Below are 26,079 nucleotides of genomic sequence, written 5' to 3'. Positions count from 1 at the left end.
GGTGAACAGAAATAACCAGAAGACATAACGCATATGCCACAGAGAATTCAGAGTCTCTACAATACACAAAAGAGGAAGATAAAGGGAGAGAAAGGGAAGCATTCTCTTACATACATTTTCCACATACAAACTTCAAAAAAAAATGTGCAATTAAATTAATTTTAAGTTAAGGTACCAAATAATTTTTTGCATTTTCAGATTCTCATTTATTAGACAATATATTATAGATGATGTACTGCTTGCAGAAACAGTAGTCGTGTGGACAGCTTTGGAAAAAAGAGAAATATAATCATTTTGTAAATCTGTTTAGATGGGTGTTGCAGGAAAGGAAGGTTGCATGACAAAAATAGTGAAATAAAATTAAAATAGACTGAGAAGACCAATATCACTGGTGGAATGCAATGTGGTAAGCAGATAGTAATAACAGAGAGAAAGGAAGCAGAAGGGGAGGGTGCTACAGCAGGGGATACAGCTTTGCAGAGCCTGATGCCAGAACTAGGGACTTGAGACAGCAAAACAGAGAACCAGTGCAGGCAATGAGTAAAACTGGTAAAGATGATGAACTTAAAAGCTGAGTTTTGAATGAACCAAGGGCAGTGATATTGTTTAGAAGGGTCCTGAAGAACATAAAGAAAACTACTATTGTGTTACTCCCCAACACACTTGAGAAGTTCAAAAGTTAATTTTTTAACCTGCATTATAGTATTAGGCATTTGTTCAAATATACTTGCAAAGTGACTTTTACTGTTTCTAGTTAAATACAAACGAAGTCAAAATAAAAAATAAAAAAAATATCAGTAACATACCAGTTCCATTAACTGTTTTAGCTGACCTATCTCTTCTGGAAGGGAACCTAGCTTATTGTTACTTGCAATTAAGACTTTTAGAGGAAGACCACACAGGCAAGCTGGCAAAGAAGAAAGCTGATTTCGACTGCAACAAAACAAAAAAAAACAACCATTAAAAACACCAGTGACGTTCTACTGTATACTCACATAAAGTCTGAGAGTTGTAAAATTCCTTCATTTTGATGGGTCAGATTTTATGCAGATAAAATTTAAATTTTTGAATGGCAATCATTAAGAAAACACTTGCACATCAAAAATATCTGCATTATTGACTAAACAGTATTGTGGAATATTACCACTCTGGAAAAAATGCATTATATCAGTTTAATAATATTGTAACAAGTCTGGTTGTCACCTAGAACAGCTGTTTCCCTTCCTAATGAATACAAGAAAGTCAACCGAGACAGTATTTTGCAAGTATTTAAACATTCCTATGGTTTTATGTGGCAGTATAGTAGATGTCTTTTGTTCCAACTGAAAGACAAATAAATAAATTACAGATAAAACAGTTGTTTTCTCAATTACTGTAAAGCACACTTATAGTTGGAGATTACTTGGTACTTGTTGTTCTATGATTCTATGATACTAATCCAGGTAAATATAGCAAAAAATTCTGTGACCATCAATGGTTCATTTCTTTCCAAGACTCATATTGAGCCATTTAATCTCTGTCTTACTTTTTCCTAAAATTGATAAAACTTTTTTAAGTCACTGACATGTGCCATTTTATTCTTCATACCATATTGGGGGGGGGGGGGGGGGGCGGGCGGCGGCGGGGTGGAGGTGGGAGTGAGCAGAAGACTTTCATGAAGAAGAGTTGCAAGGAAAGGCAAAATTTGGTGGAAAACTTTCAAAAGATTTAGGTTCTCATTCTAGTAACAATTACTCAAGAAGCTAGAACTTAAAAGATGACAAATGCCATGACCCTTTGTGATCTCCAGATGATTACAAATATTTATTTCTTGTGATTTGTGGACCAATTCCCAGAAGAAACTTTAAGCTAAGCAGAATAACATATTAACTACTGTCTTTCCTAGAATATTTGAAGGTTTTCTTGAAATATAACTTTTTCTTTTTTATGGGTGTTAACCTGTAGGAAAACAATGAACATTAACTTAAAGTGGTACCCCAGTAAGAACCATTTTAGTTAGCGTCAGCATGACTGTTAAGGCTCCAGAGAACAAATTTGCATGACTGAACTCTGAAAACAGATGGCAAAAATTGTCCTGTGTAATTTCAGTAAAAGTTGCAACATTGAATTGAAACAAAAGGAAACAAAAATCAAAATTCCACAAGTCTCAAAACATTTCTTCTTCAACTGCCAATCCAGTGGTCTGCTACAAAACTGTATATAAAAACATATATTCATGCTCCACACAACAGTCTCAAAATGTTTTACAAAGCGAACTATCATATCTCTGTTACACAGGCTGGGAGACAGACAGGTATCAAATAACAAACCCAAGGATATTAAAAATGAGAAATCCAACTACTAACCAGCAGTAGTTGAAAAAAAGAATCAATGCTTATTGTGGAGTCAGGATTCTCAATTCTAGTGTCTTTACAGAAGACCAAGGCATAACTTATTCTAAAAAATAAGTAGAAATAATCTTTTAAGTTCTAAAGAACTCAAATGGAGAAAGCCTAGAATCTAAAAAAGTTACACTATGCAGCAGATCAGACACCAAAAAAAAAAATTTAAGTAAAAATAATTTTTAAGTTCTATAGAACTCAGAAGCAACCCACTAAGAGATAAGGAACAGCACATAACCAGGGCAAGTGAGTAATAAATCATCATTAGTTTAAAAGGAATTTCTTTAAATAAAACATGAACCGTATCCACCAAGGCCCAAAGACTATGTATATCTCTTGGCATCACTTTCTAATTCTATTTAACATATGGGCTCTGCTGGTAACAGGCAGAAAAATATTCATTTTAAATCTATAATATTTTTCTTGCCAAGAAGCAACACGGTTAGCAAGTCAAGGATATCTTTCCTTCTTCTACAGACTGCTTACTGTGTTCAACTAACACGGGGGAAGAGCACATCCAAGTGAAGAGGAGATTTTAAACTGAGGGAAATGACATCACTTAGTAAAGCTTGAAAAATTTCTGTTTGTTTTGATTGTTTAATTTACTGTGATGTGATATTAACTCTGTAACTATTCTGGGTTTGTCATGATTCGCACAAATTCCATCACTGCATTGTGTTCTAATTCACTAGTTCACTACATCGCATTCTAATTGAGTTCATTCCAATTCCTAAATTTACTAAGATGTTTTATTTAAACTTAATAATTTCATCCAGTCTTAATTTCTTTATGTATATCTAACAAACACTATTTCAAAATTTCAAGTCCTATTCTTTCCATGTGTGCAGATATCAGGACACATTATTCTGTTTCAATTTTTAGAGCCAAAATTAGTGTTCCACAGTGGCCAAAACTGCAGTACAGTAACAATACAGCAAGGCCTGAGAAACATCCTCAGTGTTTACAAAACTGATAACCAAGCCTTTATACCTTGAATTTAAAGGCCCAAGAGCCACTTTGCCCCCTGCCCAAACCTCATTCTCACAAAGAACAGATTATTACATCTTCACTGTTACAGTTTTTACATACTCAACCACAAATAAACCTCCACATCTTGCCCCAACTGAAAAAGTGCTGACATTCCCTCTCTCAAAAGTAAATGTGCATTCACCTGCACTTTAACCAGTAGCAATTCTCTATACCGATTAGTATTCACGCACACTTTTCATGAAAAAGACACAAAGGTGACTAATTCTTTGCCCCTTCCTCCTAAAAAGGCAGTAACTATACTTCTTGCATAATAAGAGGATACTAGTGATAAAGTATCACCACTTTTCCCTCTCCATTCCCCATGAAAAGACATTAATCCTCTGTCTCTGTCCCTCCATCTTTTTAACTACAAAAAGCATGTCAAGCTTCACAAAATTTATCATCAGAAGGGAATTAAAAGAAACCAACTGTGCTGATGTGATTAGCATTCTGAATTTGCTAGAAGAATAAACGAAAGAAAGGTCTTTCCTTAATTAGTTTTACATTTTGGCCTTTACAATGCCTTCATACAGAGCTGTACCTACAGGCAATGAGTTTTTGCACTACCGTTTCCAATAAAATGAAAAATGTAGTCTGTTGTTCCAGAAACACATAAAGTGCAGACAAGAAAAAGCTTTACACATTTGCAAATAAACAGAAAATGTGGCAAAGTTAAACTTACCTCAAATTTAAGTAAGTTAGCATTTGCAAGTTCACTATGGCTTCTGGTATAATTTTTATACAATTGTGGTATAGATTTAGTGTTTCCAGTGACACAAAATGGCACAGCTCCGTAGGAACCTCAGTTAATCTATTCTTGGATAAATCTGAGAAGAAAAAAAGAGAAGGTACATTTTTTGAACCATCAGAAAGATACACTTTGAAAAGCTATGCTTCTTTATTAAAATAAATTATTAAATGTAATCCTACAGTGAGACAACGAATTAAGCCAATGTTTTTATTATGCAAAATACAACTAGTGCTGACCTTTACAATCTTGAAATGGAACAGACTGCGTATAAAAGAGCAAACATTCAATTAAAATTTATTCAGTCTAATAAAAAGTAATTATTTGCAGGACTCAATATGCTGAGGAAATACTTGCAAACAGAACCAAGTATAGATTCCAAAGCTCATATAATATACCCAGAGATCTAGCTGATACACAGCTAGACATCTGCAAATAATGATAGTGTTCAGAGAAAACAAACAACAAGGATTATAGCTTTAATTTCTTTTAAAAAAAAATCTTAAAAAAGTTATTCGGGTAACACTTCAAACTGACCTGTATTTTCTAGATCTCAATCAATTATAATAAGAATGTTACCTATAATAAGTGCTGAAGACCTTCAGGAATGGATTTGATATACGGTGTAAGTACATACAAGATAACAATGACGGATTCCAAATCCCTCAAGTGAGTGCTTGTACCCGCAGAACAAAAGCTTTTGATTTTTAACCAGTTGGTCATCCTTTATTTCTCATTTTAAGCACACAAACACAAAGGAAAATCAGTAGGAAGAAATGTTACTGAGCTTTGTTCCTTAACTACCACTGTATGAAAAATGAGGTATCATAATACTAATGTGAGCTCAAATCATAAAGTAATAAAGCATGCCAGCATTCAACAGCATTAATTGGGTTCAAAGAAATGTTTAAACAGTGTTGCAGAACAAACATCTCATCATCAGAAACCGCACAAATGCCACCTACCCATACCACCAGATGGATAACCTGATCTGAAGAACAGTCACCTGTTTTAAGTGGAAGGAACAGGAATGTACCTGGGCAAAGAGTGAGAGGTATGAAAAGAAAAAAATGGAACTTGATTATCTCCTCGCTTCTTCACTGCTGCTATTTTAAGCCTCCTCCCTGATCCTTCAAAGCTTATTTCAAAGCTTACTTTCTTAAACTACATAAAAGGAAAAGCAGCCAAAGTATAGTAGATACATTTCCAGAGCGCCGATGAGCTGAATCCTCTCTTTAGGGCCATAAAGCAATTTTTTTGCTTTTGTGAACAAACAGGCAGAAGCCTGAAGATCTTTTTAACTTCCCTTGCAGTTCCAGACTCATCAGTTTGCTGCGCAGAGGCACAGCTTGAGTTCAAAACTATTGTCAGTAGGAAGGTTTTATCATTTTTATTTTTGTACCTGTCCCCTGCAATGTGAGCTGAAATTCAGTACACTCTATTCCCCTTGTCAGATTCAACTTTGCTTCACTTCATTGCTTCCGACAAAAAGTTGGTTTCATTATTCCATCCTCTACCAAGACAACAGCAATGGCCTGAGTGCAGTAACTGAGAGCCAGTCTGCTGACCCAAATGCCAGTATAGTTGAATTGAGCACCTCAACCAAAATTATTCACTTCTATGTTACTACACAACAGCAGTACTTGAACTGCTCTGCTTTCTCTCACCAGGCTTTGACGGTAGTTAGATGCAGCATTACCTCAGCTTCTCCTTTCCTTCACTTCTGCCATCAAACTAAAGCATTCCCTATTTGAGTGAATGTTATTACTGTTTCAAAGGGGGAGAAAGCTCTTCAATGTTCCTGTTTCAGTGCTTTAATCCTCTACTGTTTTCTATTTATCATGAGAGTATTTGCTTACTAACATGGCATTCCAAAAAAATTACTACTGGTTCCCTCTCTTGCTGCCTTCCTAGTTATGTTTATTATCAGATATTAACAGAGGACTGCCATGCTATAACTTTTTGAATCATGCAGGGGATCTTCATATTTTACAATTCAATTGCAAAGAAAGCCTTCCCTTTTTTTAAACCACACTTTTCTGCAGTGACATCGCCACGTACATACTGCTCATTTCCTCCTTTAAAGGGGAAGGAGCAGCAGGATGCAGAAGACTGAACTGAACTTTAGGCCTAGGCTGAAGACAACCTGCATGGCACTGGATGGTACATGGAGAGTGACATCTCATCCTTCATCTGATCCTTCTCAAGTGATACACAGATCAGAAACTGGGAACACAAAAATGTTACTTCTTCTCAAGCTACTAAAACTGCAGCCTACCACCTAAACTCCATCTTCATGCCTATTCTCATTTACCTTCACATCGAATAAAAGGGACTGTTGCCACAACATTTGACTTACCCTTGAAAAATTCCAGTACCTCAAAAAAGTGGAACAGCAACTAGATTGACCCTGCTCCTATAACAGACGTTACTATGACAGTAAAATGCTTTTTTAGTTTTTTTTATTTTTTATTTTATTACTATCCTTTGTTCTCAAGGGCTTTAACTCTGTTAATCTGAAGAAAGACAAAACAAAAAACCCACAGATCGTAACAGGCAAATTCCTTCCTGTCATCCTCAGGACCATGGGTTATAGGACACACTATGTACACAACAAAGGAATTCAAGAATTAACTTACAACAAAGGAAGTCAATTATTTGTTATTGTCTAGTTATCACAGTTTAAGATCATTTCAACACTTGTATCTGTTGTTGCTTTCTAAATAAGAAAAAAACTATTCACAGCATAAGGCAGAGGAATAAAAACTGTACATTTTATTTAATACCATCATAACATAACTTAATAGGAAAAGTAGAAGTTTGCTACTATAATTTACTGATAAGAGGTATCATTACCACCAAATCTGAATGTCTTTGAGTGACATAGAATCTGACATACAGAATGCTCGTCACATTTTTTTAACTAGTGGCAATAATTTTTGCCAAAAGACAGACTTCCCTGATCAAATGGAAGCAAAATAAAATTTTAAAAAGACCTGTTTTTTATTCAATCCTAGAATGAATGTTAGCCTCTGAACATGATGCAGCTGTGAAGAAAGCCTAGCAGCTTTCAGATGTCTCTGAAAATTCCATACAGAAAAGCACGTCTTCAGAAATAAAAAGGAAAACAGCCTGCATAACAATTTTATGCTGTACCTTAAAAGCATATGTAAACAAGTACAGAAACCCCTGAAATTTACATAATTATTTTGATATTACTTTATACGAAGGTACTTTTGCTGCAAATTACTGCATCTTACAATTAGTCTATGTATTTCAGGTTTACTCTGATATTTAAGTTCTAGAACAAAATACAAAGGTTTAAAGCTTTAAAGAAACTGCAGAACCTTTTGAACATACTGAGGAAAACGTTACACATGTATCTTGTTTCTGTTACAATTCATAAACTTCCTGAAAAATATTTTGCAGAGACTTTCTTGGGTTCATTATTTAGGAAAAAAGAAGAATGCAGAAACCAAAATTTTAAACAACTTATGAAAATATTTTTAAAATACAGAAATAATTAGTTGGCAAACCTTTACTTTCTTACTGTAATTTTTTAACTCTACACTTCCCAAACCACTAAGATACATATCCCCCTCGCTTAATGCATTTCAAGAATAACGCTTCATTAATAATAATGAAGTTCTGGTACAGACTAGCTTTTGCTACAGAAATGGAAATGAACAGAGGGATGGAATTTGCTGGTGTTAATGTAATTTTGATTAATTTGCTTATACTATCTAACACAAAGGAGATCTAAGAAATTAATGAATCTATGATGGCAGAAGTACATTTCATGGTTGCCAAGACAGTATAGGTAAGTTTCACCTGAGACGACTATTTCCTGTAACTTCCATTATGAAACAGGCAACACAAATATAAACAAATATGGGGGGGAAGCCATGCGTTGGAGTGAGCTTTTTGTTTTAAATAAAATACACTATTCATTCATTATTTGTGACATCAAGACATTTTCAAACTACATCTGGCTTCACTTCATCTTTTCCTGCCAAGAACAAGTTTGTTAAAACTCCAAAATAAAGTAATGGAACACAAAAAAATAAGCAAGCCAGTTTAGAAAAATATTAGATGGAATCTTGATCTATAAAAGAGTCAGCACAATTCTGGCGCAATGACATGGCTTTTGTATGGAGAAATGTTACTATGTTGGAAGCTAGAGAGGAACTACACAAAATAAGCACTTCCTTAGCTGGGAGTGAACAATAAAAAGCAAAAAGTTCAGACTGGTAAATAAGCATTTAACAGAAGACTCCAAGCCTTGTTTGGTCACTGGCACACTGCACAGTCAGGGTCCACGCTGCCATCACACCAGTGATAAGACCCCATCCTCCGGGCAAAACCTTTCAATCCCTGTGGCTCTGAATATGTCTACCACAATGAAGTACCACCACTGAACTAGGATCTTTCTGACTTCATGCTTTACAGGCAGATTACCAACTGCCACTATACATATATGCACTGCCACTGCAGAAACCAAAATGGCACTGTCAAAATAACCAGAATAATACTAGAAGTCATATAGTTACATTTCTTTCAGTAAAGTTACCAAAGTGCTCCAATTTTCCTACCTTCCAGTTAGTAATACATTATTAAATAAAAATTGCAGACTATTCACGGGAGAGCTAAACAATTCAAGCCTTTAAGTCAGAATAGTAATTCATTAAATAAATATGCATATGCACTACTACATCACAAATCTTAGCCAAGAATTTTAATGAAAGCAGTTTATTAAGAAGCAGTGATTTACAATTTTCAGATTACAGAAAAAAAATCACTATAAATTTATACTTCTAACAGACAAATCTACAATAGGCAAAAGTTGGAATTACAAGTAAGCATCTATCCACCACTGAGCAGGATTTTTTTTTTATGTTTATATATCTCTCTCTCTCTGAAACAGAACAAATATCTGTATTTGATATGGAATTCTGAAATCAAGAAATTGCAAGGTAAAAAAGTCACCCAAACAGCCTTAACTCCAGCCCACCAAGTTCCTATTTTTGTACTCTTCAGCACTTACTGAATAAAAGACAGGAATTATTTTGAAGAAGCTATTTGCATTTGTACTAAGATACCATTCAAGGTATTCAAATGAGATGTCTGAATTGGATTTGACAAAGAATTCAAGCAATTCACTGTAAAAGCCTAAAAAAGTAGTAAATTCAACCCTAATTTCATGGGAAAATTATGCAAATAAGAATGCTAGGAAATACATAAAGAAGTCTATATATGACATGACACAACTGTATGGAGCTTTACCTTTTATACTGTAAGTTACCCATATTTTTATTAGGCTTTTAGGAAGCCTGTATTTCCATATTAGCTAGCTATATCTTCATTGATAACTGAAGCCACAAACTGATGGCACTATCTCAGACAACTTTTGAAATATCTACTTAAGTGCACTTCAGACCTTCAGCAACACTGTATCCCACCCATACTTGCCTTGGCAAAGAAGGCAAGTGATCTATTATCACTTTAATTACACCTATCAAATAGTTAATGCTCTCTAATGAAGCAATTACTTCATTCTAGCCTTTACCCATTTTTTCCCCCTAAATGGTAGGAAAAGGCATCATCCCATAGACAAATGCTATATATTAGCCATGAAAACACTGTAATGCAACTATAAAATGCTATATGCTGCCCTACTACTTGTCATTATCTAGTGTAGCAGCATACCTCGTCTCAACTACTTGCCCTCTCTGCCAGTATCACTGAATAATGTCCTGGATGTACAGCCAGCTTTTACTGTAGTCAGCAACTTCTACCAACAGTGATGCTACACAAACGAAAAAGAGGCAGCAAAAACCTCCACTGACTCTGGCGTTAAATGCATTCTGGTTTGTTCATGACAATTATGCCACAAAGAATACATGCCATTTCTTCACTAACAGACATTTCTATTTAAGCTATTAAGCTGGCAGAAGAACAAGCAACAGAAGACAAAGAATGCCCAATAAAATAAAAACAATTCTGCTTCCATATAAGAAAAAAATATAACATAGTAGTGCATGGACTCAAGGTTTTTCATTCTGAAACTACAACTTGTAACAGATTGAGAAAAAAGTAGCTCCAATGCTGATTCCCAAGAAAGTCATCATTACTGATGCAGTAACATATAACAGTAACATTTAGACATTGATAAACACCCCTGAGTCTAGATGTATGATTGATGACTCAAAACTTGTAGAAAGTGAATCTATCCCAGGCAGTTTGACATAAAAATGTACAGACGTTGCAAGAAAAATATTTTGAACAGATTATGAAGTGACTCTGCTGTTTCACACACTTGCTAAGCACTACTTTTTGGAGCACTGTCAGCATATTTTCCATCTGTCTCCCATTGTTAATTTAAGAATTAACATTAAAAATCTCCACCTCAAAGCCACAGACAAATTAAGATTACACTACAGGTGTAGCAAATTTCAAAGTGATCATACATGTACTTTTGTATCCACTTTTCTTATCATTACTATGATTTAACAGTTTCAAAGTTTCTCCTTTACCACTGTGATTGTGAGTTCTCCGATTCTTCCCTATTCCACATCTTGACATAGCATTATAATACTTAGGCAAGCTAAAGAGCTAACGCTAGCGATATATAACACAACACTGTCTCTTCTGTGTCACTGATGGTCAGAATGAACCCAATTTATTACTTGTCAAAGTAACAACTGTAATAGTAATCATACATATTCCCCACGGTTATCAGAGGGGACCTAAATGGGGGGTTTAGAGGGAGAAAAAAAATCCACGACTGAAAGAAACCAACACTTGGAGAGTGCATCTCGTAAAGTCTGGCAGAGGTGTCACCACTAGAGGGGGTCCTGATCTCACAGGCTTGGCCAACACCCTGTAACGGCGTTTCTTAACTGTTTCCTTCTTTTAGAGACCACCCGCAGCATATGAAAAGGACAGAACTAGGAAGGCACACCTCACAACCCCCCCGGGCACTCCTATGAACCTATTGCCCACCACAGTTTTCAAAATATGACAGATGAGGCTACTCACTTGCAACCATTACTGCAGGAAACAAATATATAAACTGATATCTACTGAGGTCAAGCCCTTACAAAAAAAAAAGCCTATTCTGAAACAGTCACATTGAAGTGTTTTTCCCTAACCTTCCTTTGGGCGATGTAAGAATCTGAGGTATCTTTGAGCTCTCTGTAGTTACAGCAATACAACATTTGGCCTATTTCAGACAAAAGTAGCAATAAAAGTAAGATGACACATTTGACAAAGACCCTGCTGACAAACTCATTCCACCCCAACGACCCTCACCTACCATTCTACTTCATCCGCCATGCCATTATGGAATGCATAGCTTGTTTTTCCACAGTGCCCTGTAACCTCACAATAAAGCACAGCCATGGCAAGCGTTAAGAAACGTTCATCCCACGTTTCTTTAGGCCTGAAGCAATCAAACAGTATAAGCTACCTCTCCCAGCCACCGAAACTTTGAGCAAATGTCACTGCAGGGTCTTCTGCCTCCTCTGTGTGAAACAAGGGTGAGGGAAAGAGGGAGCAAAAGCGTGGCATATTCTCATGATTAGCTCTGTGGCATGCTCCAATTCCAAGGAGACAAAGGAAATTTCTCTGCAAGAAACATGCTCAAAACAGTATCACAAGCCTGGAAGAATAGAGAAGGTTAATACAGCAAATCTGCCTCGTTACTGCATCTGCCTTTAGGTGGCAAAATAAAACATTTAAATTTCTCCTTTATCTTCTATTTCTCCCTCTTTAGGACATCTATTAGGGGTTAAGATTGCCAGGAAAAAAAATGGTTCCTGAGAAGGCTCTGTTTACACACTGAAGATGAACCTGGTGTGGAAATACAGGGGACTCCCTAAAAACATACCGCAAAATGACTCGATTCTTCCTGCAGTTCTCTATGTAGGAATGAACAGATTTGGGACTGTGGTGGGTTGACCTTGGCTGCCCACCAAATGCCCACCCAGCCACTCTATCACTCCCCCTCCTCAGCAGGACAGGGGGAGAAAATACAATGAAAAAGCTCATGGGTCGAGGTAAGGACCACCACTTACTGCCACAGGCAACACAGACTTAACTTGGGGAAATTAATTTATTGCCAATTAATAACAGAGTAGGATAGTGAGAAATAAAAAGAAAACTAAACCCACCTTCCCCCCATCCTCCTTCTTCCCAGGCTCAACTTCACTCATGACTCTCCTACATCCTCCTCCCGCCCGCCTCCCCCAGCGGCACAGGGGAACGGGGAATGGGAGTTGTGGTCAGTCCATAAACACTTCATCTCTGCCACTCCTTCCTTACACTCTTCCCCTGCTCCAGCATGGATCCCTCCCATGGGATACAGTCCTCCACGAACTTCTCCAAGATGGGTCCTTCCCACAGGCTGCAGTCCTCCAAGAACTGCTCCAGCGTGGGTCCTTTCCACAGGGTACAGTCCGCCAGGAATGGAATGCTCCAGCGTGGGTCCCCAAAGGCTACAGGTTCTGCCAGAAAACCTGCTCCTGCATGGGCTCCTCTCCAGGGGCTGCAGTTCCTGCAAGGAGCCTACTCCGACACAGGCCCTCCATGGGCTGCAGCTTCCTTCAGAGCACATCCTCCTGCTCCAGCATGGGGTCCTCCACAAGTTGCAGGGTGGATATCTGCTCCACCGTGGACCTCCATGAGCTGCAGGCGGACAACCTGTGTCACCATGGTCTTCACCACAGGCTGCAAGGGAATCTCTGCTATGGCACCTGGAGCACCTCCCTCCCCTCCTTCTTCACTGACTCTGGTATCCGCAGGGCTTTCTCTCTCACATTTTTCTCACTCCTTTCTCACACAGTTGCCATGCAGCATTTTTTACCTTTTCTTAAATACATGATCACGGAGGTGTGACCAGCATCGCTGATGGGCTCAGCTTTGGCCAGCAGCAGGTCCGTCTTGGAGCCGGCTGGAACTAGCTCTGTCTGACATGGGGGCAGCTTCTGGTGTCTTCTCACAGAAAGCTGCCCCTTCAGCCCCCTCCCAGTACCAAAATCTTGCCACGTAAATCAAATACAGGTATCTAAACACCTGTATCACAAGATGGAAACAATAATCAGACAGTAAATACCTTTCATCAACAGAATGACCTTTAATAACATGTGGTATGAAACCCAGTTCATGGGCCATGAAGCATTCCTCCTTCTCCCACGCCTTCCGCACAAGAAGGAGGATACAAGTCATTAATTTTCACACTCCTTAATAAACAACCAACCCTAAGAAGGATCAATGGATTATATCATTCCAGTATTGTACAAGTCAGCCTCAGCAGGACTTAAATATCTCAGGTGTTTTTTCAGACACAGTAGCAGTAAGAAGAAATGTTTGCCCAACTCTAAAAACTTTTAAAAACTGTTCTTCATCATTTTCAGCCTTCGTAGTAGATTGATGGAGAGCATCGGAGGAAAAGAAACTGAAGTGTTCATATCATACACTATCCAGCTGAACATCTTTACTGTATCAAACCATATTTCGGTCATCTGCCTGAACTGTTCATACTGGCACATGAAAGAAAATTTGATAGTCAACACCCACCCATATGAAAGCAAGACCTTTGCTGGCTCCTCTTTGGAAACAAAAACTAAAAGTATACCTTGATACTAAAAGTCCTCATGATTAGCTTCAGCCATCACAGATACACTTTAATTATTAGCATGGAATGCTGTGAGATCAGGTAAACTGTGGGCTATTTAAGGGGACTTCCAGGTATATTAGAGGCTTCTCACAGGACTAGGAGTTGGAGTATGAAATAGTTTTCTGGAAGAAGAATAGGGACCACAGCTTTCACCAAATTCAAAACAAAAGTTCAAAAAGGTGTAAATTGTGTATATGTGTATATAAACACACACACGCACAACCTCATTTCAGTCAAGCAACTTACTCCCACCTATTGGAGAAGAGGGAAAGATGTGAAACGAAAACGTGAATTACATTCTATCCCAAAGATGGTGGTGGATCGCTGTAAGGACGTACTCTAGTGTCTTCTATTACGAATCTTGTTTCAGCCACAGATATCTCCTTTCTTAAAGCTGTCGTCTTTGGAAACCAACACCTTCCACTTCCACGGGGAAATTCCATATGATGCACTCAAAAACAGCAGGATGTAATCTAGTGGTCTACAACCTTTTCCAGCCCACAGACAACATTACTAGAAAGAACAAGCTGAATGCAATGACAAGGTTCGTTTTTCACTTCATTCTCTATTTTAATGGTTATTATTATTATTTTTTTTCCTCAGGCTGTGAAGAGAAGACATTGTTTATGCTATGCATTATGTGCCTCAGTGACCTGCTCAAAGAGGAGTTACCTCACATTTACCATCTGATAGATGGTAAATCTTTAGTCTGACAGACTAAAGTACTAGATTTGTTTATTTTTAATTCATTTTTATACGTGAAGTGTGTCACATTCTGTAAGAAAATTTGCCATGAACAGGGAAATGAACAAAAGTTATTTGATCTTTGGGTATACCAAAGACATATGGGCAAAGACATGAAAAAGCTACCTGATGCTAACTTACAGTGACATGGAAAGCAGAGTATTACTCATCTGATCACCTCCCTTTCTGTCTGCCCACCTTCCACAGATGCCAGGGTTAATCTACCTTATCTACATTATTCATGTACTTCTCCCACAATGGTTCTTGAAGTCAGCATAACATAATTGTAAGAGTTTATCAACACAAATCTGTTTTGTACCATAAAAGCTGACTTACACTATTGAGCACATCCTTAAACAGTGAACTGATTATATGGCTATTACACAGGAGGTACAACATTTGAAAGAAATGGCTAAGAAATACTCAGACTTCTAAACAAAACAGGAACCTGTGAAAACATTACCAGAGACTGAGGTACCAAGAAAGAAAACCCTGGAATAAACAAATAAATTAAACTGTAATAAATAACCAAAAATCGGATGGCTACTCCTAGATACGGGGGGGGGGGGGGGGGGGGGGGGGGGGGGGGATAAATAAAAAAAAGAAATCATAGAAAGACTTCCTTGAACTAAAAGCAAAATAAGCACAGTACATGCTGTCTGCATCCTTAAAAAAACAAAACAAACTAAAAACCACCTAGCTGGAACCACTAGAACTATAGACCTGTAAATTTGTACCAAGATCTCTATCCTATATAACTGTTCCCATGGCCCTTTTTTAAGTTTAGGACAATGTTTCTCAACCTTCTCATTTTTCTTTCCTTCAGAATCAAAGAAACTTGCCTTCTTTGGGGAAAACAAAACCCAAACAGGTATCTCAACCAGTATGCTTCTTGTCGGTCAGGGGAGGGGCTGGGTTTGATGGATAACACATGCAATTTTTTTTTTTTTTTAACTTGTTTTAACAACTCATAGTTTACATCAGGATTTTAATCTAACATCTTTATAAGATGAGAGACATCAGATACATAGACTGCAAAAAAGACTGGGGAGGGGGGATTGAAACACACACCCCTTCTACTTATAAACAATCCAGTGCCTGTGACTGGGCAGGCAGAAACCACCTTACGCGTGCCATAATACTTGCTGGGGGACACAGGTGGGAATAAGCCAGCAGGCGTCCATGGCACTTGTGGGTCAGTCTGCAACCACAGGTAAACATCAGTGCTGTTGGTATATAACAACTGTATGGCAATGTGCATTTTGAAGGGACAAAAGAATGTTTCCTTCTGGTTTATTTCCTTCATACTGGTTTGGGTTGTTGGGTTTTTTTTTTTTGGGGGGGGGGTGGGGGGGGGTGGGAGTGAAAATCACTTCACAATCTTCTGAAATGCACAAAATTACTAATGCTCATCTATATAGCCTACTGAGCCTGGCCAACAATTCCTGCTTCTGGTGCAGATTCATTTCTACTTCCTCATTTATTTTCTTTTCAAACTACCTTTCAGGAGGTCTAATTTCCATCTTATATACTAAGGTATTACAGTGATATTTTTCTATAAGAATCAGTTTTGGACTGAATTCTCTTTCTGAAGGAATTCTGTTCTGCTTTTATGTGTATCTCACCTTGCATCTTCCTCTTTCCTTGATCACTAATGTGTTCTCAATGTGGTAACAAGGGGTTAGCACAGAACACAGAACAGGTTGCATATAAAGCAGGAAAGGGACAGGAAAGTTTTAATTCACTATGCCCTCCACACCAATAATTAAAACAAAATGTAAAGAACTACCTAATCTGAGGTCTAATCCTGAAGAGGCTACAACAGCTAGCTTATTCAGGCCCAAATAAGAGACCTACAGGTAGATAATAAGGAGTCCTGTGAAAAGCAGACAGACAGCATTATTTCCCTTCAGTTGTCATAGCCTGATAGGTAGAAGGAAAGTGTAAGCCAGATCTATTACATCTTAGATTTAAGAAGTCCAGTAACTGCAGTGTGCACTATTGTTATATTTTAAAAAACTTCTTTACTCTATCTGCTTTCTTCCTGCTGATAAAATTCAATAATGCTGTAATGAAGCAGTTGGGGTTAAATTACCCTTGTCGGAAGAAAAAAAGTCTTTGCTGCACAAACTGTGAACCTGCTCAAATCAGTGACAAATAACAGTTTGATACACATACTGCTGCAATCCAGGTCAGGTTTTGTGTAAAGAAGAATCAAGCTAAAAGCTTCAGGACTAGAACTTGGAGATTTAGGGAGTACACCTTCAACTGTGGCAGTCGAAAGTGCAAAAGATTTTATAAAGTACTTAACTTCTTGGCTTGGTTTGTTTATCCAGCATATACATTTTTAAAATCTTTGAGAAGAACTGTTCATTTTCAACAGTTTTCCACCAGTGGGGGTGCTGAACCTGGTTGTTCAGGATGCTAAACCTGCTAACCTTATACTACCACTGCCATTACTCAGTGACTAAACTTCCACTGATGCCGTGAACTCCAAGTCAGCAATTTCAAGTTAATTCAATTTTGAAGTCTTTAATGCACTGCAAAACTCACTGATACTTTTAACTGTACCCCCCAAACATTCTGACTCAATAACTGATATTTTTTAACTGTACCCTCAACAAGTTCATTAACACAGAGTTAGAGTGATCCACTTGTGATTTAACCAATTTTGTTACCTTTCAGACAATATTAAAACTAATCCTATCAGGACTTTGACTCTTACCAAATGCATTCTCATGACTCAGTATTTGAGTGTCAAGTACTTTAGTCATGCCCAGTAAGAAGAGGTTATACCTCATGAGAGAACTGTGGTTTTAATCGAAAAATTGCATGGCATCCTGCTCAGATTACAATTTCTTTTTTGCATAAGAAAAGTAACAGTCTCGCATTCTTATCTAACTCACTCACAATTCAGCCTCTTTTTTTTTTTTTTTTTTTTTTTTTTAAGTAAAAAGCCCAAGAGTTCACAAGAACCTCTAAAATTTTCATTTGGACTTCCAAAACTGGGTACTCTTTGAGACTGATGCATATACTTCTCAGCTCTCATCCCTTCTCTCTCTCCCCCTGCCTCTTCAAAAATTTGGATAGGAAATTCATCCTTTTGGGAAGAACTCTAAAGAGATACACTAGCAAATACACAATTATAAATGCATTTTACTGCTGATAAAAAAAAAGGCTCTGATTATCCAGAAATTATGAATCATTTCAACCAGCAAGTCTTTTTCTGAAGAGATGGCGTTACCACATACCCCATGTGTTTCCTATGCTTACTTAATGAAAGTCATATCTCTGAAGTTTGTTTATTCAAGATTGACACAGATAGCAGAAAATCAACTCTAATACAAAAAGCTTCTAATGTGGCTCATGCTGAGCCCTCTGCCAGCACACCTGCAGATATACTGAAGGTGTTACTCAAAAGACTACATTATGACAAAGTTATATACACTGTGCAAGATACTACACAACTGTTGTCCTATAAATTATCAGTTGATCTGTTTTCTATATACAACAGTATTTGATTTCACAGAAAGCTAATTTTAACCATTGACTGAGAACAGAAATACCTATTATACACCATGCTCTTCTAACAAATGGAAAAGGTTAAAAGGTTGGTAGAACTTTGTTAAAAGGTTAGTTTATGCTTTTAAATCAAGCATCTCAAGGTTTTAAAATGCCAGAATGCCAGCAAGCTTAAGATATATTCTATCAAGGTCTGCTGTATCATATGAAGTCTTTTGCCAGAAACATTTGTAGATAATTAATTCTCCTATAGCTCTCTCCAATGCCTTACATGCAAGAGGCTTTTTTCTTATTCTGCAGCCCACTTTACATATTCATAAGGACGGTTATATAGAAGTATAAGGACCAAGATTGTCCTTTTAATAGTTCCTTCCCCCATCTTTTTTCCTGCAATATATTCGTGAGAACAGTATCTTCTCCCAGTCATTCCTCTGCAAGGCTAATAAACAAGCTAGATACTTCCAGTTTCCTCTTGTTACAGTTTTCTTGACCATCCAAGTAGATCTTTTCTGCACCTGTTTCAGTCTCAAGTCACCTTCCTTGAACACAAATGGGACATAATCCTCCATAGGAGGATTACGTTACACCATTGCCACGTGTAATATCATTAAGAATTTCTAGTCCGTATTGAAATACAACCTCTGATACAGCCTCAGGACAAAATCAGATGTTTAAGATTTGTCATATTGGCAACTTGTGACCATCTTTACAGGTGCTATACCCAGGTTTTCTTCCTTTACTAATTACAAGTGATGAACTCATGACTTACAGCAGACACTTCGCTTATTAACACTTTAAATTTTCAGCTGCCTTTCTTCTGGACCATACTTCATACAGCAATGAATGTTTCCAACCCTAAATATACCCTGACTGTTGTCATAAGTCGGTGTTCTCTCCACAAAGAAATAAGTGTTTAAGAAACACAACACTGGGTGAAAAAAACCTGACACTAGAAAATACTGTTTCTATAACAAAGTTTCCTGTCTCAGAAATAAGTTACTTACTTCAGTGAAATAAAAGAAGAAATTAGAAAAAACAACAGTAACCATAAAAAAAAAAAATCCAAGTTTTTGCTCACAAACAAACCCGTAAGCAACAACAATTTCTATTACAAGTTCATAACAGTAAAATGTTACGCAAGCTTAAGCGTATCTGGCATTACAACTCTCAATTTTAATTCCAAAGATAAAAGCTATGACGCTTTAGTAAATAAAGCTAATAACAAGACCACCTTTACCAATGCATTATTGGGAAACATATGCTTATTGCCATTTGTTACCAAGTTTTCCCGAGTCTGCTTTTGTCAAGCATCTGAAGAGAATCTTGCCCACACCCTTCCTTCCCACTAATACATCAGTCATATCTTAAGCATGAACAAAAAAACCAGTTCTTTACATTTTCCACTAGCAAAGCTCTTTTTAGAGGTTAAATAAACTTTAAAAAAAAAAAAGAGGTTATTTAGGCTTATTTTAAGGTTTATTTTAGAGGTTAAAAAAAAACTCTAAAAAGAGGTTTATTTACACAAATTTCTTTTACACCATAAAAAACTCTCGAACCAAGTATGGACAGATTAAACTTACTTTAATAAAGTATGTGGGCACTACACTTATGGGACAATCTTCTGATGCGAAGTGACATCATTCATTTGTCAACAACTCCCAGTCAATGTCAACAACTCAGAGGTACACACTAGCATTTCCATTGCATGTTGCGTCTTTCCCAATGCAACAGAATCCACGCAAACAACCTCAACAACTTCTGTCAGAGAAGACTCATTTGTTATCCCACTACTCATTTTTTACTGAGAAACAAGAAAAAACACTGCAAGGAGGCAAGGTAAGTTACGAGTCCAGAACATTGTAGCCAAGTTCCAAGAACATTATTTATTAACAATATATATAGACTTGATTTATATGCAAATATATTTCAAAGATAGGAACAAATACTAGCATGCACAGAGGAAGAAGGGAACTTAGCCTTTCCTTCAGACATGATGAGTGTAGCCTCTCTAGAGACTGCTGCACAGAAACTAGGCAATGTGGGCACACTAATGATTCACTGAACATACCGGCTGTCAAAGAGGACATTGGTAGGAGCAGAAAAAGGTTGACACAGCATCCCCTTCATCATGCAACTGCAGGACTTGTTGCCGGACACTGCACATTATAACAAAAAATACAGTGAAGTCCTGCTGCAATTCATGTTTGCCTATGTTAAAGACACAGAGTAGAAAGAGAGAATAACAGCACTCAATGAGAGGTGGAAAACTTCTATTTGCTTAGCTTCAGTGAATAACTGATCTTCAGCAGCATGTAGCACACAACACTTAAGATTTCAGGGCCATGGATCAAGGAATGACGGAATTGGAGATATTACAGATCTGTGAGATCACTGCCTTTGACAGAAAGGAAGGGAAGGCAGGGTCAGGGTTCTGCTGCTTTTCCTTCAGCAGGAGAATGTTCAATGCAGCCAGTACTCATCAACTCACTTGTCTTTGTTTTTCCAAGGACGTAAAAACACAGTTTCATTTTTCCATTTGAAAAAATTGGGAAAAAGCCTCAGAGACAACAACAGAGCAGGGGCATTTTCTCCACTGAATTCAGTTCTACTTCAGATGTGCAATGCATACAGACTACTTTCTTCCATTTCAGTAGGTTTTTTTACGAGTTTATCCTCCTATATTATTTCATGCTACTGATAGCGAAGGGAAAAAATGCAAAGTCACCACCATCCATTCTTCAGGTTTTGAATGCTGAAAGACAATGTCTTAAAGCTGAAAGTAGTATTTTCTTCTCATGGATTAGTAATATGGTGGCCTAGGATCACAGTGTAAACTGTGTCTGTTTTAGGGGAAACCTGAACAAGTTAAGATTACAACATACAGATATGTTTTAGAAAAAACAGAACTCCTTCTACAAATAAGACTGCATTATTTTAAACAGCTATAAAAAGGTTGGTCCAAGGTTTTGGGGGTTTTTTTAATCATTTTAATTATTATACTTTTTCTACAGTAGTCTAAATGCACCCAAACTGCTTTAGTTTTCTTTAAAAGAAAGTAAATTTCAATTCAGATATTACACGACTGCTACAAGAACAGTTCTTCACTGACTGAAACAAGAAAATAGGAGGGAGGAAATCTCAATCCTTGCATATGCTACACTTATAAACAAACATGGGTAAAAAAACCCTCTTAAAAGCACCAGTGTCACTAACATACGAACTCTTTAGACTATAATATTCTAAGTATCATTATTACACATGTAATATTATATGTATGTAAGTGATCACATGGAAAAAAATCTCCTTAAGCACAGAAATAATTACTTGAAGTATCTGTTAATATAGATTTCATTTCTTTTGGCATATGAACATAAAGCAACTGATAAAAAGCGTATCACTGAGCTGCCTCAAGCTGCTTCTAGTTGTAGACAAGGGAATTTATTGCCAGCAGGAGCAGTCTACATTTTTTAAATTGTTTCTGCATTCTCTGTATACAGATTGTCAAATTATTTGCATGTGGTAGACTCATGTAATTTACAGCTGCTCCTTGGTCCTTACTGTTTTGCACCAACATATAACAACTTTCAGTACGGCTTATTGAAACTTGGCCATTGAGCAACAGTATCTTCCAAAACCACAACTAAACACGCAAAACCTCTCTCCCAGTCATTAAAAGGTATAACAAGTAAGAAATAATCATCTTTCTGTGACAGCCAACAAAGCAAACAACTCAGTAGCTTTCATTCACTGGTCTTCAGCGCTTTCACAGCCCAATTCTGACAGGCTAAAAGTCTCCTTTAAACCTTTAAGTTCACTTAAAATTAAGCAGTACTGTAAAGTGACTTTTAAGATTTCTAGGAGTCCTTCATATATTTTAAGCAAGTCATATACTGATTTTAAAAACTTGTAACTGATAAACAAACTCAAATGCCTACAGTTTCTATGCATGATGCAGCACTACAAAGGCAGCTGGTTAAAGTCTGTCAGATCCCTTCAAAATTTATCTCCAGACTTTAATATAAACTTTTCAGGTGTTTCTAGAAGCTTTCTGGTCTTAAGCACTTCCAAGAAAATCCAGCTGAACAAGGAACTATACACTTTGCTTTCACATGGGTTTCCAACATTGACTTTGCAACATGACTAATCTTGCACTGAGTTGTGAAAATGGTGTTCAAGTAACTTATATACTGATTATAAATCATAAACATAATTTTTCAGTGTCCTAAGTTAGGTGAACTATAAAGTTCCCTAACTCCACTGTAATGCTCAGTGAACTGTAAAGTTAACCAAATCACTATCTGGGTAATATGAACATGAAAAGCATCACACAGATTGACAGGTAATCCATACAGTACTCAGATTAAGAGTTCAATCAAAAACTTGTGAAACAAGGGGAAAAGTACTCCTGATTTTAGACTGGGCTCTAAATTATTATCCTTTCTGCATGATATGGATAAGGCAGTGTTTATTCTTTTTGCAGGACATGGATGAGGTAAAAAACATTCTAATTAGGAATCTAGAACACTTTTCACAAGTCAGAAAGTGCTGTGACTTCACACTGTCTTTCAGAATTAAAAAAGGTTTCTTCTCAAATTCAGTTATACTGTCCACAGCATCTGCTCATCCAAATTTCTACGCAAATGCTCTTCAGTTTGCTTTGGCTAGATTCCTTGGCTGTACCACCTATCCCTGCCATAGCAACTTCCCAAATATGCCAAGCCAGAGACTTTTGTTCCCTAGGTTTTCCTACCAGCCACCCAAACTGTTATTAATACAATGAATTAATTCCATTTGAAATTTTTCACTATGAGAACAACCAGCCATTGGAATAATCTCCCCAGGGAAGTGGTGGATTCCCCAACATTGGACACTTTTAAGATTCAGCTGGACAGGGTGCTGGGCCATCTTGTCCAGACGATGCTTTTGCCAAGAAAGGTTGGATGAAATGACCCTTGAGGTCCCTTCCAACCTGGTATTCTAAGATTCTATGAATTCCCATACAACTTTTGGCCTATTTTCTACTGAGAGAGAGTTATCCATCTAATCAGTAACGAAAATAGTATTTTAATATTTTGCTTTATTGAATTCAAGAGTTAGAAGAATTATGTATTTTTTAATTTCCTAACGGGAGTTTTAGACATGTGCATTAACTAAAAAAAACCCCAAATGACTGAAGTAGTTTGGAAACGTCAAGGAATTGTAGAGATTAACGTATCGTCTTCAAGCCCAATGTGTAGGGCTCACAGGATTTATTTTTCATACCTACTTTGTAATTTGGTCTGGAACTCTGATATCCCCGTCCCATGCAGGGACACACATGCCAGGGCAAGAGGTCAAGGAACTTTCATTCCACTCTTGGTCTAAGCAAAATCTGCATTTTGATATATATGCGACTGCAGATTACAGCACTCCATTTTCTATTTCATACCAGCACTGCACTGACTAATTCCTCTCCAGGACAGTTTTCTAACTCACCAGTAATTACCCAAACATTTTCAGTAGAGCAACATGGTCATTAACATTTTCCTAGAACACTGCAAACTAATAAAAGTCTGAAGACCCGGAAAGTTGCCTAAAATAAATAAAAAAAAAAAAAATTCAGCCTCTTTTCTTCCACCTTTAATCAGTAAAAATAAAACTTCACAAACGTGCTATTTTATGGCTCCTGGAATAGGTAAATCATATGTGGATGAAAGTGACTGCCAATATGAACACAAAGTTCGGAAGGAGTTTAAATGCCTTCACTTTAGATCACAATCAGTAGCTGATATACAAGAATGAAAACAAGACTGTTGTGATAGATAGTTTTCAACTATAAAACTTCTGAACTTCTTGTGCAAGTCTATTTAAAGTGGTGAGTTTATGAGGGAAAAATGTTAAGTGTGCTATTATTAGTAATACTGTAAATACATTTATTCACAGACAATTGAACTGTCTCAGCTGTTGCTTTGAATGCTTAAATATATAATCTATGGCAAACACTTATGGCAAATCAACAACTTGGGAGAAGTAAAGAAGATGGAAGTTCCTGATACTGCTTAAATTCAGTACAGACAAAGTAATAACAAAACAAAAGAGACATCTGGAACTTAATAATATGCAACGGAAGTTTAGTTTTACTTTTATACTATTGTTTCCACAGTACTGCAAGATCATTTAATAAAGTGAACTGTGTATATCAAAAATATACTCCTTTTTACTCTACACTGAACAAGCAACTTCACAACTAAAAACTGTAATGTACTATTTATTCTCTATAGAAAACAAAGTTCAGTGTCCCTACCCTTGCTGGCAGGAGGTGTGAAGTTGTTTAGTCATAGTACCTATTACAACTGAACCCAGCAGAATGAATTCAAACTATATTAGCATCAAACGTGCCCAACCATCTAAACTGTTTTAACTGGGAGTCCCAGAAAGAATGTCTGAGTTACCGTATTGCCTATGTAAAACTGAAACTTTACTTATACAGTACGGAAATTAAAAATAAGATCACAGAAATCTAATACAAATTGTTCTGCAGAGGTTTAAGAATTTAAATTAAGAAATAAAACAAACTAAAAAACAATATGAGAAGAAACTGCACATAATATTGCTTTTTCTTATCATTCCAGCTCAGTCTAATCTTAGAATTTAAAAGTTCCCACCTACATCATTTCCAGCAATGTCTTTTACCACTATATTAAAAAGAGTTTATCCACCATGAATTTAGTTCCAAAACAGTGAAAAGTTAGGACTGCCTCAACATTCACCTTATTTGAAATCGTTCAAATTGGTAAAAGGATTTTGTGTGTGCATGCATGCAAGTCAATAAAAGAGCAGACCACTAGGCCTTCGGCTTTATTCCTCTGGAACTACAAGATGAAAAAAGGGCATTAGTTGAATGAGAAGATGGTATGATAAAGTTATCAGGGTCAGATTGAAGCACTTTTAGAAGCTTTTATCTTTCTAAATGAACTCAGCTTTTAAAGTTTATTTTGCAAGCTGTAAAGCAATTCCACCCTGATCAAAGGGAGGACTTAAGAGCAGCTGTTCAACTGTACATATATATATATCTATCTATATTCTTGGTAAGTCAATAATGCTGTTTGCATTCTTCAAGTCAAATAGTGGCCTGCTAGATTGTGACCTAGTTAAGCATTACAACTACACACTTGATAATACTACACTTCTTATGGCTGTAAAGACAAAGGCCAGTTTAAGTGTTGTCAAACAACATTGTGACACTGAGCAACCAGGGCTACACAGGAAGATGAATGAAGCACAAAAATAATGCATATGGTGGGTGGGAATCTAATTTAACATATCAAATAATGGGTTTTAAGGCATGGGAGTATAAAACCTTCATCCAACAATGCAGGATGTAAGAGTGGAATATAAAGTTCCCAGAAAAATGTGAAGTATTGTTAGAACATTTGCACTGTTTGCAGTATGCGTAATGCTTTTCTGTACCATAAAAAGAGGCATTGAGTAAGCAAAGTTGGATGATACTTCCCCCCCTTTTTCTGAACTGTATGTTACTTCAGAGGATGGAGTAGCAGAGTGCTCAATATAAATTGTAAAAGTAATTGAAACATTCAGAAAAGCAAGCAAGGAAGGAAGCATGAACAAACTAAATCGCAAACAACATTCCACCATATTTATCCACGGAACATTCTATTTTTGAAGACTGCACATGGTTCTAGTGGCCCCTTTACCGAAAGGATATGGCTAGAACTAAAAAGGCCAAAGAAGAGTAAAAAATAATAATAAATAATAATAAAAATAATAATAAATAATAAAATAATAATAATAAAATATATAAAATAAAAATAATAATAAAAAATAATAATAAAAGCTTTGGAACAATTGCTATAAAAAGCAAGATTGAGTTGTTTAAGATTCTTCAGGGTGAAGATAACCTGGTGGAAAGGATATGAGAGTCAAACTCAGGACTGGAACCAATACAGTCAGTAGGGAATGATAATTCAACTGTCTCTGTA

At 36.8% G+C, this 26,079-nt stretch overlaps 1 protein-coding gene across 8 annotated transcripts in view; it reads right to left on the bottom strand.

The window, feature by feature from the left end:
• Positions 1-26,079, bottom strand: part of LRCH1 (leucine rich repeats and calponin homology domain containing 1) — a 140,328-nt gene that overhangs the window by 67,666 nt on the left and 46,583 nt on the right. For all 8 annotated transcript variants that reach the window (XR_012997557.1, XR_012997558.1, XR_012997576.1 and 5 more), the window contains exons 2-3: positions 4,093-4,237; positions 807-933 (exon numbers count right to left, since the gene is read on the bottom strand). Coding sequence is in view for 4 of the 8 variants with exons in the window: in XM_076363766.1 (XP_076219881.1) it covers positions 807-933; positions 4,093-4,237 (272 nt within the window). In the remaining 4 variants the exon portion in view is untranslated. The remainder of the gene's footprint in view (positions 1-806; positions 934-4,092; positions 4,238-26,079) is intronic.

The sequence above is a fragment of the Aptenodytes patagonicus genome, chromosome 1 (genome assembly GCF_965638725.1).
Source record: "Aptenodytes patagonicus chromosome 1, bAptPat1.pri.cur, whole genome shotgun sequence".
Taxonomy (NCBI): domain Eukaryota; kingdom Metazoa; phylum Chordata; class Aves; order Sphenisciformes; family Spheniscidae; genus Aptenodytes; species Aptenodytes patagonicus.
The sequence above is the reverse complement of the archived record's forward strand: the minus strand, read 5'-3'. Positions and strand labels throughout refer to the sequence as shown.